The sequence below is a fragment of the Ranitomeya imitator genome, chromosome 7, assembly GCF_032444005.1.
Source record: "Ranitomeya imitator isolate aRanImi1 chromosome 7, aRanImi1.pri, whole genome shotgun sequence".
Taxonomy (NCBI): Eukaryota; Metazoa; Chordata; class Amphibia; order Anura; family Dendrobatidae; genus Ranitomeya; species Ranitomeya imitator.
The window spans coordinates 44,542,742-44,561,172 of NC_091288.1; the positions used below are offsets into that span (position 1 = coordinate 44,542,742).

The 18,431-nt window shown below is 38.3% G+C and overlaps 1 protein-coding gene across 1 annotated transcript in view; it reads right to left on the reverse strand.

Moving 5' to 3' along the window:
• LOC138646080 (dynein axonemal heavy chain 11-like) overlaps positions 1-18,431 on the reverse strand; it is a 377,510-nt gene that overhangs the window by 40,763 nt on the left and 318,316 nt on the right. Inside the window, exons 65-67 of the mRNA XM_069735549.1 lie at positions 16,042-16,233; positions 14,835-14,954; positions 2,026-2,268 (exon numbers count right to left, since the gene is read on the reverse strand). Coding sequence (XP_069591650.1) covers positions 2,026-2,268; positions 14,835-14,954; positions 16,042-16,233 — 555 coding nt within the window. The remainder of the gene's footprint in view (positions 1-2,025; positions 2,269-14,834; positions 14,955-16,041; positions 16,234-18,431) is intronic.

Sequence of the window (18,431 nt, forward strand, 5' to 3'; positions counted from 1 at the left end):
AATATCTATTATTTATAGTCACACTTCTAATGAGAGTGCTATCAGCTTGGAGGTCATCTGGTAGAACAGAAAAGGTTGTCGCTCCGGGGAATTCAGGGGAAGTAATGTCTATTAGTTTATTCCTAGCAACACATAAATTCCCTGGAGTACACCATGAAATCTGCACTACTGGGCTGCGCACAGCTTCTATGTGTATGAACCGTGCTCCAATAATATACTATATTAGGAGTATGTTACAGGGTTCCTATGGATATGTTTAATGCTAATTCCATTATGGTCAATCAGTAACATTTAGCTGGAAAATTTACATAGAAAATAGGCAAAATAAATAGAGCCTCTTGTAAACACGTTAATGAGTTCTAGTGTAACAGCGGCTCCTGCCTGGGATCATCCTTAGATCACAATGATGCTCTTCATTAAACTCTCCACTTTTAATGAGTTTCCTTCACCACGGAAAAAGGTCTGAGATATTTTTTATGTTATTTATCCTTTGGGATTTTAACTAAAAGGCGATACCTGCACTCGAATTCTACCTTTTCAAGTGACTATAATGAGCAAGTACAACAATTACAAGATATAATATATTATGAACGCATGCAAAGAAAAAAAAAATACAATGTGGGAAGATTTTTTATATCACAATCTTTACTCTGACGGATAATATTTGTTGATTTTTTTGTAGCCAGTAATGTATCCTGGGATATTTTAAAAAGCTTTTGTTTAATATAAAATTAAAAAAATAAATTTATATACAAATGTTTTAGAAAATATTTTCAATATATATTTTATGATGTCATCACTAGCAAGATCGGGCGAGTTTTAAGTGAGATAATATTAAAAAAAATCTGTCACTAGGTTTTTCCTACCCCATCTGTGAGCAGCATGATGTAGGAACAGAGACCCTGATTCCAGTGATGTCTCACTTTCTGGGCTGCATGTTGCAGTTTTAATAAAATCACTATTTGATCTGTTGCAGATCTAGCAATTCACTGAATGATGAGACCTGTATAACCCCGCCTACACCACTGATTGGCAGCTTTCTGTGTACGCTGTGCATAGGCAGTAAGCTGCCAATTAGTGATAGAGATGGGATTATACAGAGCTGATGAATATGGAGGACTACATGGCAGCAGGTTTATTGGTCCTCTAGTGATAATCTCCTGCTGATAAAACTGTCATTTGATCAAAACAACAGCAAACAACCCAAGAAGTGACACATTACTGGATTCATAGTTTCTGTCTCTATAGTACTCTGCTCTCAGATTGGGTGGCAGAAACCTGGTGACAGATTCTCTTTAAAGAGGTTTCTGGCTACATTGGCAGAGCCACTGAGCCCGGTGATTGGCTGCAGCGGTCACATGCTATGTAGTTGTCAGTACTGCAGCCTGTCCATAAAAAAACGTGCAGTAACAGAGATCCAGCATTGGACCGGGAAAGGGTGAGAAACATCTGAGTTTATTATTTTAACCTAACAAAGGTCACAGAAATAAAAAAAAATGCATGTAAATTGTTTCAACATTTTCATGTATTTTTTTTCTTTCCGCTTAGACTCCAATGGGGAGTTTATTTTCCGCATCAATAACAGATGTGCAAATGTTGCATTTTGATGGCGATGTTACAAGAACAGAACGAGTTGTCAAAAAAAATGTACCAAAACACAGATTCACATCAGTAAAAAAATATCAAAATCAATGATAAAGGATTTGGGAATAAATCACGAATTTTCATTCGCTTTATAATTATATATGTATAAAAAAAACATTAAAAATGCATTGTGGGCACTGAGCTTCCAAAATTGATTGGGAGCGGACAGACGGACTTCGAATCATTTTCGTGAATCAGAAATATGAAGTTGAGTCTTTATGCGAGGACTCATGTACACACATAGCATGTGTTGCATTAAAAACATGCCAAAAAAAGTGCATCAAATTCCTGCCCAATAAATAAACAGAAACACGAGATGATATTCCAATGCGAAGATCACACGCAAAAGTGTCAGCACATGCTCGGAATAACGACACTAACCTTCTCCTCCTCGGTCTGAGGTGCTCCTTCCCCGTTTATAGAATCTCGTGACTGTAATTCTAACAATGTACGGAAGAGATTGTCTGAAGTCACAGTTAAGAATTCAATTTCTGCGTTGGGGTGGAGGCCATAATGGACGGGGCTCTCGGGTGGCAACATCTCATCAATGTATCTATGGTAGCCTTGATAGTCAAGGTTAGAGGGTATCACAAATCCAGGAGCTAAGGCGAGTTTCCTATCAAACTGGAGAAAAAAAAAAAGAGAACATTGGATGTAATCATCATAACAGAAAAGACTTCACACTGAATCTCTCGGGGATAGTGGTAGAAAGTCGGGGAAAATTACCATCAGTGACATTATTTCAAGAAACGTGTCGGCAGATATCATGGGTTGCCATCAGTTCTATAGAGTTTTTATTTTCCATGTTTGTTTTTATTCTCCTCCTTCAGACCACTGGAGACCCTCAGATTTGTGATATAACAGAGTTTCATTGAATATGACAGAAAACAGAAATAATCCTTCCTAGCAGGGTGGCTACAGATCCAAGTTTCCCGTGCTTTGACCAGCGGGATCTCTGTCCTTAATTCTCTTGTCCCTGCAATTCTTTTCAGTCATTGTTACAAGAGATCAAGAGAACGTCTGGCTCGGCGCACGCTGCTTCTATTGCTCTGTGCAGCAAGTTTGACTAACTTACAGCATGAATAATATTAAGGGTCAAGTATTTTAAGGCTTAAAATATGAGGCTGGAGACATACGATGGAACATAAAGCTACAGTGTATGCGGCGCTGTAAATCTCATCAAAGGAGAAAATAGTTCTGTAGGATGATCTTCAGTCTCCGGAATGATGGCTTGGAATTGGCAGGGGGAGGGGGTGTCTGATTGCTTATACTTTTTTTTTTTCTCAGATCCCTTAGATAAGACTATTTTGGAAAGATACAAGTGTTGATGAAATGAACCAAAAAAGGAAAACACTAAACTGTAGAGTATAAAATATACAAGATTCAGCTTCTTGTCAAAGGCACTAGACGATACTCTGGTGGGTTCCAAGCCTTTTAATCTATCATGACTAATATTAGTAGGTGTTTTGTGTTGGAACCATCGTGCCTTCAATAACAATGATGGTTTACATTTATCTCCTATGTCTCCATGACCTGAGAACTGGAAAACAGAAAGTGGCATCTCCACGGGTGCCGCAAAATAGAACCTAGAACGTACAAGTTTATGGGTGCACAGAATATTGACCATGGCAATGTCCTCGTCTGGCTGGGTTGAATTAATGCGTTAAAATAACTCGGACAGAAGCTTCTCCTAAAGCCAAATCAGATTTCTTGCTTTGCACTGAGGAGGGGTAACACATCCCAAACACGTGTCTGCAGGTAGAATATCTGGTTTGGCTTTTATGCTAAGTCATTAAGGAATCAATATTGACTTTTAGGATGGCTACTTCCAGTAGTTGGCACTAGAATTCTATTCCTCTTCCTCTCTGTAGAAGCAATTTGTATAAATAGCATTTTTGGTATTTTTTAGAATCGACCCTAATACTGCATATTTGAAACACTGAAAAATAATTGTCAATTAAACATTTTTTTTCTATGAATTTTGTTGGGGATCACAGAGAGGCTCTTGGGGCTCATTCAGATGAGCATGTTTTTGGTCACATTGACTGATGATCCCTCAAATAATTTCAGGATGTACGCATTTGATCATATATTACATTTTGTGGTATAGATTGGTGCTTGTAAATGTAGGCAGATCATGCAACCCTCTGCTATAATTCCACTGACTGACACAGCACGCAAAGGTAGTCTGGGACAGTCTGTGATCTCAGCTGTGCTGAACCCTTCAGGAAAGAATTGGCGCACTCAGGGTAAGATCTCATTCACACGTCCGTGGTTAAATAAATACATGAAAAAATGTTACCGGTGTTATCAGTGTTTTGGATCAGTGTGTCATCAGTGTACGGTCCGTGTGTCCGCTTTTACCATCAGTCATCAATGTTTTTCACAGATGGATAAATAAATAAATTACACAACTTCTGTCATTTGCAATGTTAAATACGGACAGCGCACGGGTGGTAGTCGGATGTCACTTGTGTGCTGAGTGTGTTTTTCATGGACCCATAGACTTATATTGTCACTTTTCATCCATGATACCGGAGGAAAATGAACATGGCTCCGAGAGTTTTGCACGGATGTGAAAAAACATGGACATGTGAATAGCCCTGTAGACTACAATGGGTGCATGTTCTAAAACGGATAGAACACGTATGTGCAATATGGACGTCTGAATGAGCCTGTAGGTGTATTCACGTGGTTGCTATTATGATAGGGCATCAATGTCTGATCGGCCAGGGTCTGGCACTCGGCACCTCTGTCGATCAGCTGTTATCGGTGTCAGCAGCAGCGGGCGTAAGTACGTACTTGCGAAGTTTGGCTGCCTACTTGTAGTTGCCGCCAAGGGGTGCTGCATATCCGCCTCCTATTCAGTTCAATAGGAGGCGGATGTACAGAAGCAATCCCTGGCCACTACAAGAAGACGGACAAGTAAATACTTACAGCCGGTATTGAAGACAGCTGATCGGCGGGGGTGCAGAGTGCCGGACCCCGGCCAATCAGACATAGATGCCTTATCCTAAGAATAGGGCATCAATGTAAAAGTAGTGGACAAATTCTTCAAGCTGTCATTGACTAACAACAGATGGGTACTGAACGATCAGTAGTAATTTGCTTGGTGCGCATAGGCTGCCATTGTTCTAGGCAGCATAAGTCCTTCTAAAAATAGACGATATACTGTCGAGAACAATGAAAAAAAGAAAAGATCATTTTATACACCGAACGAGTGGAGCATTTTGCCAGTTCATCAGGTGAATGGCTGCACAATTATTGGGAAATGAGCATTCTTAAGAAATCTCGTTTATGATAATCGTGCAGTATAAATGCACCTATACTCCACAGAAAACATTTATCACCTATCCACCGCACAGTTGATACATGTGTGACCGGTGGGGCTCTGATCATTTGGATCCCAAACCAATCACAAGAAAGGAGATCCCGTATTCCCTGTGTAAACAGAGCAGTAGTGCACATGTGTGACCACCGCTCCATTCATTTCAATGGGTCTATGGGAGCGGTAGTGTGCGTGTGTGACCAGTGTCGGACTGAGGTCTGAAAAGCCCACCAGAAATATCACCTCCAGGGCCCAACTTTCCAGCTACTTGCAAATATGACTTTATCCTCATTCACAAATTACTACAGCTATAAACTGCGTTGATTCTTAAATGAACGAGATTCTGCCTTTGTCTGTATATAGTGAATCACGTATACTGTGCCAAGTACTGCTCATATAAGAGGGTAGGGGCCACCGGAGGATTCTCCTGTTCTGCTGTGGGCCAGTCCGAGCCTGTGTGTGATCACCGATGCTAATGAAAGTGAATGGAGTGTCATTTATGAACACTATTGCACAATGGAACCCTGGGCCGGACTGGCCATCTGGCAATTCTGGCAAATGCCAGAAGGGCCTGTCTGGTCATGGGCTGCCTTGTCTGCTTTGTAGTTAACAGAATCGGTGTTCTCAAGACACCCACACTGTTAAGAGTTGTGAATGTGATGAAACACAAAGTTGCTGACTCTGTCCCTTACCCCAGCAGGCCACTGGTATCGTTGGAAATATTGGTGTTGCAGTAAATCTTGTTTTCCTCCATCCAGGGTAATATTAGTAATATATCCCATCTGGTTATTGGGGATGGGGACAACATGGGCCTGTGTGATTTCAAATGCCAGGGCTGAATTTCAGCCCCAGTCCGTACCTGATGGAACCCCATTCTCATGATCAGTGGGGGTCTCAGTGGTCGTACCCCTGGGATTATAAAGTTGTCAACATCTCCTATTGGAGAAGTGATGAATCTTGTTGATGGGAATAACTTCTTTAATTATTGTCTTGTTGTATTTTTGTTCTTTTATTCGTCATATTCCACCAGGATCTTGTTACATTTGGTAAATATCCCGCACAACCATTATCCCAATGCGTAGTCTTCTTCCACAATGACGGCTTGTGTACAGTGCGATTATCCTTCTGTTATGCAGGAAGTGGTGATAATCAGGAAGGTTAACACGACGCGGCGTTTCTGTCGCATCATGGACATGTTTGCCCCACAATTAAACATGCCGCATAGAGCTTTGATTGTCCCAGCAATATGATTGTCATTTACTTTAATTGCTTTACATGCAGGTCTGCAAGATCTCAACTGAAACAGTTATTTGCATCGTTCAGCGTTCCAACATCTTAGCAGTCACAATAAAACTGTTCTTTTTTTTGTTTGTTGTTTGTCTGATTTGTTTTTTTTTTCCTTTATCTTTTTTTTTTATATGGAAATAGTAGAACATTTGGTAAAAGTTAGGGAGAATATTCATAAAAAATAACTTAATTTGCAAATGGGCACATATGTATTTAATGAAAAACGAGTGCAGTTGTTAAGTAGGAAGCAATATATAGTTCTGCCAGTATTACATCAAGATGTAAGTCCTACTGATCTTTGTAAACAATCTTAACCCTTTGATGACTCGGCCTGTTTTGGGTCTAGATGTTCTGAAGACACGTCCGACCTTTTAGTATCCTGTAGCCTTATCTATCTACATCATCTGCACGTGGGTGATAGTGATCCAGGCGCAAAACATTTTTTAAAATGTTTTACATATTTGTGGCTGAAATGAATTACTGTATATTACATTTCTTTTGATGTGAATGTATTGATGCCCAAAAAATACATTTGCGTGTGATTGCGAGTTAGAGGTGTACATTTTTTTGTTTGTTTTCTTTCTTCTTCTTTTCTTTACTTTTATAATTGTTAGTTACTGTATTTATTGAGCAAATTATTATTTGTATTACCGGTAATTAATTATTTTTGCACTACTAGGGACCAGGTAAGCAGGAAATACATGATCTGTGCCTTCCCTGCATTTCAGGGAACTAATAAAAAGCATCACAGGTAACTAATAACAGTGATATAGAGGTAATGGCACATTACTGAGGTTCCAATTAAATTCTGCAACGTTCACAGACATCTGCTATAATCACAAATATCTGCTACAATTGCAGACATCTGCTATAATCACAGAAGTCTGCTATAATCACAAATATCTGCTACAATTGCAGACATCTGCTATAATCACAGAAATCTGCTATAATCACAGAAATCTGCTATAATCACAAATATCTGCTACAATTGCAGACATCTGCTATAATCACAGAAATCTGCTATAATCACAAATATCTGCTACAATTGCAGACATCTGCTATAATCACAGAAATCTGCTATAATCATATAAATCTGCTACAATTGCAGAAATCTGCTGTAATCACAGAAATCTGCTATAATCACAGAAATCTGCTACAATTGCAGAAATCTGCTGTAATCACAGAAATCTGCTACATTTGCAGAAATCTGCTGTAATCACAGAAATCTGCTATAATCATATAAATCTGCTACAATTGCAGAAATCTGCTGTAATCACAGAAATCTGCTATAATCATATAAATCTGCTGCAATTGCAGACATCTGCTATAATCACAGAAATCTGCTATGATTATATAGATCTGCTACAATTGCAGAAATCTGCTGTAATCACAGAAATCTGCTATGATCATAGAAATCTGCTACAATTGCAGAAATCTGCTGTAATCACAGAAATCTGCTATAATCATATAAATCTGCTACAATTGCAGAAATCTGCTGTAATCATATAAATCTGTTACAATTGCAGACATCTGCTATAATCACAGAAATCTGCTATGATCATAGAAATCTGCTACAATTGCAGAAATCTGCTGTAATCACAGAAATCTGCTATAATCATATAAATCTGTTACAATTGCAGACATCTGCTATAATCACAGAAATCTGCTATGATCATAGAAATCTGCTACAATTGCAGAAATCTGCTGTAATCACAGAAATCTGCTATAATTACAGAAATCTGCTACAATTGCAGAAATCTGCTATAATAATGGAAATCTGCTACAATCACAGAAATCTGCTACAATCACAGAAATCTGCTATAATAACAGAAATCTGCTACAATCACAAATCTGCTATAATCGCAGAAATCTGCTACATTCACTCAGTTTTGACTGCATAGTGTATTACTTATTTCTTCTTTGTGGCCAGTGCCCTAGTAATAGAGCCTCATCCTGGCCACATTGTCAGAGGGACCCAAGGGATTAAAAGTGGACCAGTCATAGAAATCTGCTACAATTGCAGAAATCTGCTGTAATCACAGAAATCTGATATAATCAAAGAAATCTGCTATAATCATAGAAATCTGCTATAATCATAGAAATCTGCTATAATCATAGAAATCTGCTATAATTACAGCAATCTGTTATAATCGCAGAAATCTATAATTACAGAAATCTGCTAAAATCACAAAAATCTCATATAATCATAGAAATCTGCTATAGTCGCAGAAATCTGCTATAATCATAGAAATCTGCTATAATTACAGCAATCTGTTATAATCGCAGAAATCTATAATTACAGAAATCTGCTTAAATCCCAGAAATCTCATATAATCATAGAAATCTGCTATAATCGCAGAAATATGCTAGAATTACAAAAATCTGTGACAATCCCAGAAATCTTATATAATCATAGTAATATGCTGAAATTGCAGAAATATGCTATATTCACAGAAATATGCTACAATTGCAGACATCTGCTATAATCACAGAAATCTGCTATAATCACAGAAATCTGCTGTAATCATAGAAATCTGCTATAATCACAGAAATCTGCTATGATCACAGAAATCTGCTATAATCACAGAAATCTGCTATAATCATAGAAATCTGTTATAATCACAGAAATATGCTTCAATTGTAGAAATCTGCTACAATCTCAAATCTGCTAAAATCGCAGATGTCTGCTATAATCACAGAAATCTGCTACAATTGCAGAAATCTGCTATAATAACGGATATATGCTACAATCACAGAAATATGCTATATTCACAGACATCTGCTATAATTCCAGAAATCTGCTATAATCATGGAAATATGCTACAATAGCAGAAATCTGCTACATTCACACATCTGCTATAATCGCAGAAATCTGCTACGTTCACTCAGTTTTGACTGCATAGTGTATTACTTATTTCTTCTTTGTGGCCAGTGCCCTAGTAATAGAGCCACATCTTGGCCACATTGTCAGAGGGACACAAGGGATTAAAAGTGGACCAGTCACCAGATGTCATATTGCAGACAGTATGCATTGCAATATAGATTTTTTAGACCTGATGACACTGATGTACTTGAACAATTCATGTCAGCATCCCCATCTCAGGCCTTGTCAGAAGAGATTTACAATATTAGAGTTAAACTGAGGGAGAATCTCCTGTCGGTGTATGAACATAACTTTTAAAAGTTTAAATCAAAATTCTACGCAACTGGGGACAGAGGCGGTGCGGTTTTAGCACGTAGGGTCAAGAAAAGAGAGGTAAGATCTAGGCTTGACCATTTGGTGGACCCCCCAGGGGGAACATATCAGAAACCCAATGGAGAATATGAATGAGTTTGATAGGTATTATTCTCAACTTAGCTTTATAATTTAGGGGAAGATCTTGACACGCCCCAGCCCTCTCCAGTGGCGACTGATCAGTACTTGCAGAGCATTAACCTACTAAAGATTTCTCAGGAACAACTGAATTTTCTTAACGCACTCTTTATTAAAGAGGAAATTTGGACCACCATTAGGTCCACCAAAGGTCACAAGGCTCCGGGTCCGGATGGGTTACCAAATGAGTACTATGGTCAGTTCCAGAAGATTCTATCCCCCTTTCTCCTACGTTTGTATACATCATGGCGGGATAAGGAGTCTATATCTAAAACTAACTTAGAAGCTACGATGTCTACTCTGCCAAATCCAGGGAACGCTCTGTCCTAGCAACTTTAACCCCTTCCCGCCGCGGCCCTTTTTCATTTTTGTGTTTTTATTTTTCGCTCCACTCCTTCCCAGAGCCATAACTTTTTTATTTTTCCGTCAATATGGTCATGTGATGGCTTATTTTTTGCGGGACAAGTTGTACTTTTGAACGACACCATTGGTTTTACCATGTCTTGTACTACAAAACGAGAAAAAAATTCCAAGCGCGGTGAAATTGCAAAAAAAGTGCAATCTCATTTGATTAGCTTTTTTGCTAGCTTCACTAAATGCTAAAACTGACCTGATATTATGACTCTCCAGGTCATTACAAGTTCATAGACACCAAACATGTGTAGGTTATTTTTTATCTAAGTAATGAAAAAAAATTCAAAACTTTGCTAAAAAAAATAAAAAAAATGCGCCATTTTCCAATACCCATTTTTCTCCATTTTTCGTGATCTGGGGTCGGGTGAGGGCTTATTTTTTGTGTGCCGAGCTGACATTTTTAATGATGCCACTTTTGTGCACATACGTTCTTTTGATCGCCCGTTATTGCATTTTAATGCAATGTCGCGGCGACCAAAAAAACATAATTCTGGCGTTTCAATTTTTTTTCTCGCTATGCCGTTTAGTGATCAGGTTATTGTTTTTTTTATTGATAGATCGGGCAATTCTGAACGCGGCGATACCAAATATGTGTAGGTTTGATTTTTTTTATTGTTTTATTTTGGATAGGGTGAAAGGGGGGTGATTTAAACTTTTATATATTTTTTATTTTTTTCATATTTTTAAAAACACATTTTTTTTTTAACTTGTGCCATGCTTCAATAGCCTCCATGGGAGGCTAGAAGCTGGCATAGCCTGATCGGCTCTGCTACATAGCAGCGATCTGATGATCGCTGCTATTTAGCTGAAATGCAGGCTTGCTATGAGCGCCGACCACAGGGGGACGCTCACAGCAGGCCGGCATCAGTAACCATAGAGGTCTCAAGGACCTCTATGGCTACCACCCTGACGCATCGCCGACCCCCGATCATGTGACAGGGGTCGGCGATGCGCTCATTCCCGGCCGCGCGGCCGAAAGCGCCAGTTAAATGCCGCTGTCAGCGTTTGACAGCGGCATTTAACAGGTTAATAGCGGTGGGTAAATCGCGATTTCACCTGCCGCTATTGCACGCACATGTCAGCTGTACAAAACAGCTGACATGTCACGACTTTGATGTGGGCTCACCGCCGGAGCCCACATCAAAGCAGGGGACCCGACATGCGCAGTACTAGTATGGGGCATGTCGGGAAGAGGTTAAGCCTATTGCACTTTTAAATTGCGATGTAAACATTTTCTCTAAAATATTAGCTTTAAAATTACATCACATTATTCCCACATTAATTTCCCCGGATCAGGTTGGTTTTGTGGCGGGTCGAGAAACAAAAGATGGGACACGCAGAATGATTAACTTAATCAGAGTGGCGGAGCTCTGTGGACTCTCCAGTGCATTCCTGTCTTGGGATGCCGAAAAAGCCTTTGACAGGGTGCACTGGGGATATCTAAGGAGTGTTTTGACCAAGCTTGGCTTGGTGGGCCCCAGATTGTCAGCGATATGTGCCATGTATTCCAACCCCAATGCTAGGGTATTGTCATCGGGATTTTTGTCAAACTCATTTTGCAATAGCGGAACACGTCAAAGTTGCCCCTCGTCTCCCAACATCTTCGCTTTGTGCATGGAGCCAATAGCTGAATAAGTATGAGCTTCTCCGAATATAGTGGGCATTAAAGTTGGGCCGGTAATTCACAAAATTGAACTCTATGCGGATGACGAAATTATCTCGTGCACTGATACAGAATCAACATTTCCTGCCATTGTCACCACATTAGAGAAATTCGCTAAGTATCGAACTATAAACTTAATGCCACTAAATCATTAGTTTTTCCTGCTCTGGTCCCGTCTACGACTCAAGGATTATTGGAATGTAAATGGGTAGATGAAGGGATCCCATATTTAGGTATAGTTCTCACATACTCTAGAGCAGGGGTGGGGAATCTTTTTTCTGCCAAGGGCCATTTGGATATTTATACCATCCTTCGGGGGCCGTACAAACTCTGCCCACAAAGTACATCCTGACTCTGGCACTGTTTTCAGGACGTAATCTTTCATTGCATGCCCTTCAGTGTTCAGTAGTGAACATTGTGTGTGTGTGCTAACAGAGCTAGAATAAATGAGCTTGTGGCAATCAAAATACAGCTCCCTGCCCAAACACTGCGGTCCCTGAGAATCTGCCCGAGGGCCTGATAAAAGGTCATCGAGGGCCGTCAATGGCCCTGGGGCCTGAGATTCCCCACCCCTGCTCTAGAGGTTCTTTCTTGCATATTTTGATTGCAGCCAGGTTAGCTCTAGCGGCTAGGTGGAGGGGGTTGAGTTTGCCATCCTTAAAAGAGTTAATTGAGAAAGTTAATATACATTGTCAATATGAATTGACGTTGGGTTCATTCCGTCTCAGCCAAAAAAGAGAATTCAGTGTGTAAATGCGATCCATGGCGGGGTAGCCAGAGGTCAACCCTTTTCCACTGAAGATGTAAAACCTTATTTGGCCCTTATTTGAAACTTACATGATTGGGATTATGTCATCATGCTTTAACCCGGGAGTTCCCGTGATGTCACTGTGGGATGGTGAATAAGCCATGTTTTAATGAGGATACGTAGAATGTGTACAGGTACCTATTGTACTTTGTTATTGTATGTGTTTATGGGTTTTGTTTGACCCTTTGTGTGTTCAAACATTTTCTGAAAATTTAATAAAAAATTATTGGTTAAAAAAATAATAATTTCATAATATCAGAATGGCCACATAATTCTGATATTAAAAGGAGCATTTCTCAAAAGGGAACACATTCATAAAAGATTCTGTCAACCGTTCCGACATGGATTTTCAAAGTAATTACACCAGTATCACAAGGTCTAAGAGATCTGTTTGGCAGTGTATGCCGTTTTTATTGTGAAATCTGGTGACAGATCCACTGTAAGAAAAGCGGCACCATTAGTAAGCAGGTCAGAGCTGCAGCCATATCATCCAGTAATTCAGAGCAATTTCAATAGGTTGGTGGTTAGATGCTTTACCCTCTTTGTGAAAATCAATTTCAACATCAGCTTTATTTTGGGCGTGAGCCGTGGTATGCAATATGCACCTTGTCTAGGATAATTCACCACATTTTTCCTTATGCATAGTTCCAACTTTAACAAAGATTTTATAAACATTTCTGTCTTTGGGGATTTTTTTCAATGCAACATAAAATGAAATATAGAAACTCACAATAACACTTGTAAATTCTTGTAATTAACATCATCACAGTTAATTTCATTGAATAAAAACATCTCTAATTACATGCATAGTGTGGAGAAAAATTGGATTTATGTAATTACCGTCCGTATGTATTGTCGGTGTCCCTATGTTTTATAGCATGCGATATATCTATATTATATGTGCAGGACATGAATCGAGAAACATAGTAACGGTTAACAGACAAGATATTAGAATTCTGAACACCAATGTGCTAATATACTGCAACAATGAAGTATATGTACTACTATATACACATCTATACTGTATGTATATTTATATATATACATACATATATACACACTATATACATATATACACACCAACACACAGATATACACACTATATACATATATATATGTATATAGTTAACAAAAGTACCGTATATATATTTACACACACACACACGTGTGGTACATGCACATGACATATACAGACACATATATATATATATCATATTTTATGTATATCTGGTAAATCTCTGAATGGTCATAAAAGTAGAATATATATATATATATATATATGCATATACATATATACATACAGTATATATATATATATATATATATATATATATATATATATATATATATATATATATATATATATATTCTACTTTTATGACCATTTAGAGATTTACCAGAATTACATACCTAAAGATCACAAAGATTATTAATTGCATGGGAATTTTTTTTCAATAAAATCAATGTAATTTCACAAACGTTAATGTATCCATAGCCATACATATTGACACGGTACGTCTCTGTGAACTTGTGTCCAACTGTCTAGCAGTCTCTATTTTCTATAAATGTAGCTTATAAAGTCTTCGGGTCTTCATTACCCAGTGTGAAGTCATTTAGCTTCTTATTAACGTATATGATGTTTCTATACAATTCTGACATTTTCTGTGTGATCTCTGCTTGCTGTCTCTCAATACGAACTTTCCTCGTTTACTCCCAGGGGGATAATAATCTGTCCCGGTCATGCAATGGTCACGACGGCGCTCGGCTCGCTTCAATATTGGTTGTGCTACCTACCCCGTCATGGGTGCAGAAAACCTAAATTAATGGCAGTATTGGCTCTAACACAAAACACCTAACTGACCCCACTGACTATAACCGGGGCCGTCATTTTACCGGAAAAAAATAATGCATCATTCTACGATACTTTTTCCACGTTAAGTGCGACGGATTCTGCATTAGAGGCTCCAACGAAGATGTGAACATTGTCTCGCTATGAGCCATAAGTTATAATAATGCAGTGGTCTCTTTCATGGATCATGAAAATTTTGGGGAAAAAAAAAATCTTTTCACCAGTCTATAAAACTCAGTGGCTCCTTTATGTTTGATTTTGCTTTGAATGCAATAAATGAAGATCAGACATACATCGCCGCTTTCCGTTTTTAATTTCCACCTATATCAGCAGTATGAATCTAACTGGAGAACGAAGAACGCGTCCGTAATCGAGCTTGTTTCATAAATGATAAAAACATGAACCTGAGTGATCCAGATCCCAGAAGAGGGAGCTCTGACTCTGTATTTTAATGGGACTCGCAGTTACCTGATTGGGCTGCATGTACTCCTCCAAGTACGTCCGGCAGAGCCTTCTGTCCCAGTCATCGGTGATGTGACCGCCGTACATTATCTCTCCGAACAGGTAGCGGAGATCTTCCCATGGAACCTGACATTAAAACCCAACAGCGTTTATTAAATATTTACACTTGTTTGTTTCTTTTATTAAATATTTACACTTGTTTGTTTCTTGCAGAAAGCAGGATTCTAGGCGAACGCATCGTCAGTGGAGATAAAGATCAATGTCCGGCACATGATTTATCAGAACATCCGGCTGATGTGACGATCACAACATAATTATAGAATCCTATGAAAAGCGTCAGCCTGCGAATGTGTAAGATTTCTGTAATTTCTATATCTTCATTGAACACAGATGATTTTTATGATATACTCAGATGCGGAAGAGCTGGATATGTCATTTAACTCTTTGGTGGCAGCATCTTCTGTACATCGTCATAGCTCAAAGATCATATAGTATAACTGGACCAATAAAGTGCATAATATCACACTGAGCTGTGCCAAGTGGCAAACACAGCTCTGCTGCTTCTTTCTAAGGTAATCTAAGAAAAGATTATCTGTATATAGGAGAAATGAAATTAAATCTTATCTATCTATCTATCTATCCCTTATCTATCATCTATCTATCTATCTATCTATCTATCTATCTATCTATCTATCTATCTATCTATCTATCCCTTATCTATCTATCTATCTATCTATCTATCTATCTATCTATCTATCTATCTATCTATCTATCCCTTATCTATCTATCTATCTATCTATCTATCTATCTATCTATCTATCTATCTATCTATCTATCTCTTATCTATCCCCTATCTATCTATCTATCTATCTATCTATCTATCTATCTATCTATCTATCCTATCTATCTATCTATCTATCTATCTATCTATCTATCTATCTATCTATCTATCTATCTATCTATCTATCCCTATCTATCTATCTATCTATCTATCTATCTATCTATCTATCTATCTATCTATCTATCTATCTATCTCTTATCTATCCCCTATCTATCTATCTATCTATCTATCTATCTATCATCTACCTACCTCTATAGTAAAAAAAAAACAAAATTTTATAACTATAGCAAATGCATAAAGGATTTCCATCAGCTTTATACTACAGTATAAAAGACCTACACAATAGACTTCCATCTATATGAGGCACCATACCTGTGAGTTTGCTTCCAGATAGTTGTATAGAACATTCACTGATATTGTGAGGTCTCCAATGTTAAACGGATACTTTCTATTCCACCCCTGGGGGCCAAATTTACGCCGCTCAGCAACACAAGCATGAAAATAGCACAATGAAAAGAAAATGCTCTTAAACTCTTGTTCACGGGTGCACTGGTCAAGGATGTTCTGCAAGAGATCAGACAGTGTTGATTTCTTAACTAAGCTGTCAATGACATATCATTCCCCCCCCCCCCTTTCCCCCCGCATTATAATACCGTGGGCATTTTAGATAACATTGTGTTGTATGGTTAATGGCTGTATAATTTTTCTAAGTGGCCATATTGTTCTGTCAAGTAGGCAAATCAATAATCTGTCTGTGCTTCTGCCCTCTTACCAAGAGAAAAATCAATTGTCAGCTACAATCATAGATATTAATTTTGATGGTTCTTCATTATGGAATAATACATGTAAATTCAATCTCGGTAGCATTTTGCTTGCAGCTATCAAATATGTTATCATGTACATTATCTATGATCTATTAATCTATCTATTACCTATCTATCTACAACCCCTGGCAAAAAATTATGGAATCATCGGCCTTGGAGGATGTTCATTCAGTTGTTTTTTGTTTGTTTTTTTAGAAAAAAAGCAGATCACAGACATGGCACAAAACTAAAGTCATTTCAAATGGCAACTTTCTGGCTTTAATAAACACTAAAAGAAATCAACAACAACAAAAAATTGTAGTAGTCAGTATTTGTTACTTTTTTAGAACAAGCATAGAGGAAAAATTATGGAATCACTCAATTATGTTTGAAAAAATTATGGAATCATGAAAAACAAACAAAAAAAACACTCCAAAATCTCACTAGTATTTTGTTGCACCACCTCTGGCGTTTATAACAGCTTGCAGTCTCTGAGGCCTGGACTTAATGAGGGTCACACAGGACTCTTCATCAATCTGGATCCAACTTTCTCTGATTGCTGGAAACAGGAACACATGGGCTACTTGCACAGTGAACAAGTCTGTATGATCATGTTCACACACCACCAAGAAACCTGAAGACACAAAAGAGAATAGTGAAACCAAAAACACTCAGTTTGAAAAAATGTTGCAGTAATCCGCAAGTGCTAGTAAAAGATGTAAAAAACAGGGTATTTGGTTGATACGTTTTTTGCAAAAAATGTATACTAAGCTGCTCTACCAATCTTCACGGTATACCCTTATCAGAGCAGTCCTAACTAATGTATGCAATCCCTATCTGATGTATTTAAAAACCTGATCATCTGTATATAACCTGTGTGAACAGGGTTCAGAGAGGAAAAATCCATGTGTGCATACAGGGTAGAACAGCTTTTGTGCAGATAGCCCAAGAGGAGTGGTGGAACTCCCCAGTCTTGTAGACACAAGAGAACAATTATGGAAACAGGAACACATGGGCTACTTGCACAGTGAAGTATACACACTTGCACACTTAGTATACATTTTTTGCAAAAAACGTATCAACCAAATACCCTGTTTTTTACATCTTTTACTAGCACTTGCGGATTACTGCAACATTTTTTCAAACTGAGTGTTTTTGGTTTCACTATTCTCTTTTGTGTCTTCAGGTTTCTCTGATTGCTGTTGCCAGATCAGCTTTGCAGGTTGGAGCCTTGTCATGGACCATTTTCTTCAACTTCCACCAAAGATTTTCAATTGGATTGAGATCCGGACTATTTGCAGGCCATGACATTGACCTTTTGGGCCTTTTTTCAAGGAATGTTTGCACGGTTTTTGCTCTATGGCAGGATGCATTATCATCTTGAAAAATGATTTCATCATCCGCAAACATCCTTTCAATTGTTGGGATAAGAAAAGTGTCCAAAATATCAACATAAACTTGTGCATTTATTCAAGGTGTAATGACAGCCATCTCCCCAGTGCCTTTACCTGACATGCAGCCCCATATCATCAATGACTGTGGAAATTTGCATGTTCTCTTCAGGCAGTCATCTTTATAAATCTCATTGGAACGGCACCAAACAAAAGTTCCAGCATCATCACCTTGCCCAATGCAGATTCACAATTCATCACTGAATATGACTTTCATCCAGTCATCCACAGTCCACAATTGCTTTTCCTTAGCCCATTGTAACCTTTGTTTTTTTCTGTTTAGGTGTTAATGATGGCTTTCGTTTAGCTTTTCTGTATGTAAATCCCATTTCCTTTAGGCGGTTTCTTATAGTTAGGTCACAGACGTTTCCTGTTTTGGAGACATATTGCTTTAAGTTTCCGGTCTTGACGCTTTGATGTCTTCCTTGGTCTACCAGTATGTTTGCCTTTAACAACCTTCCCATGTTGTTTGTATTTGGTCCAGATTTTAGAAATAGCTGACTGTGAA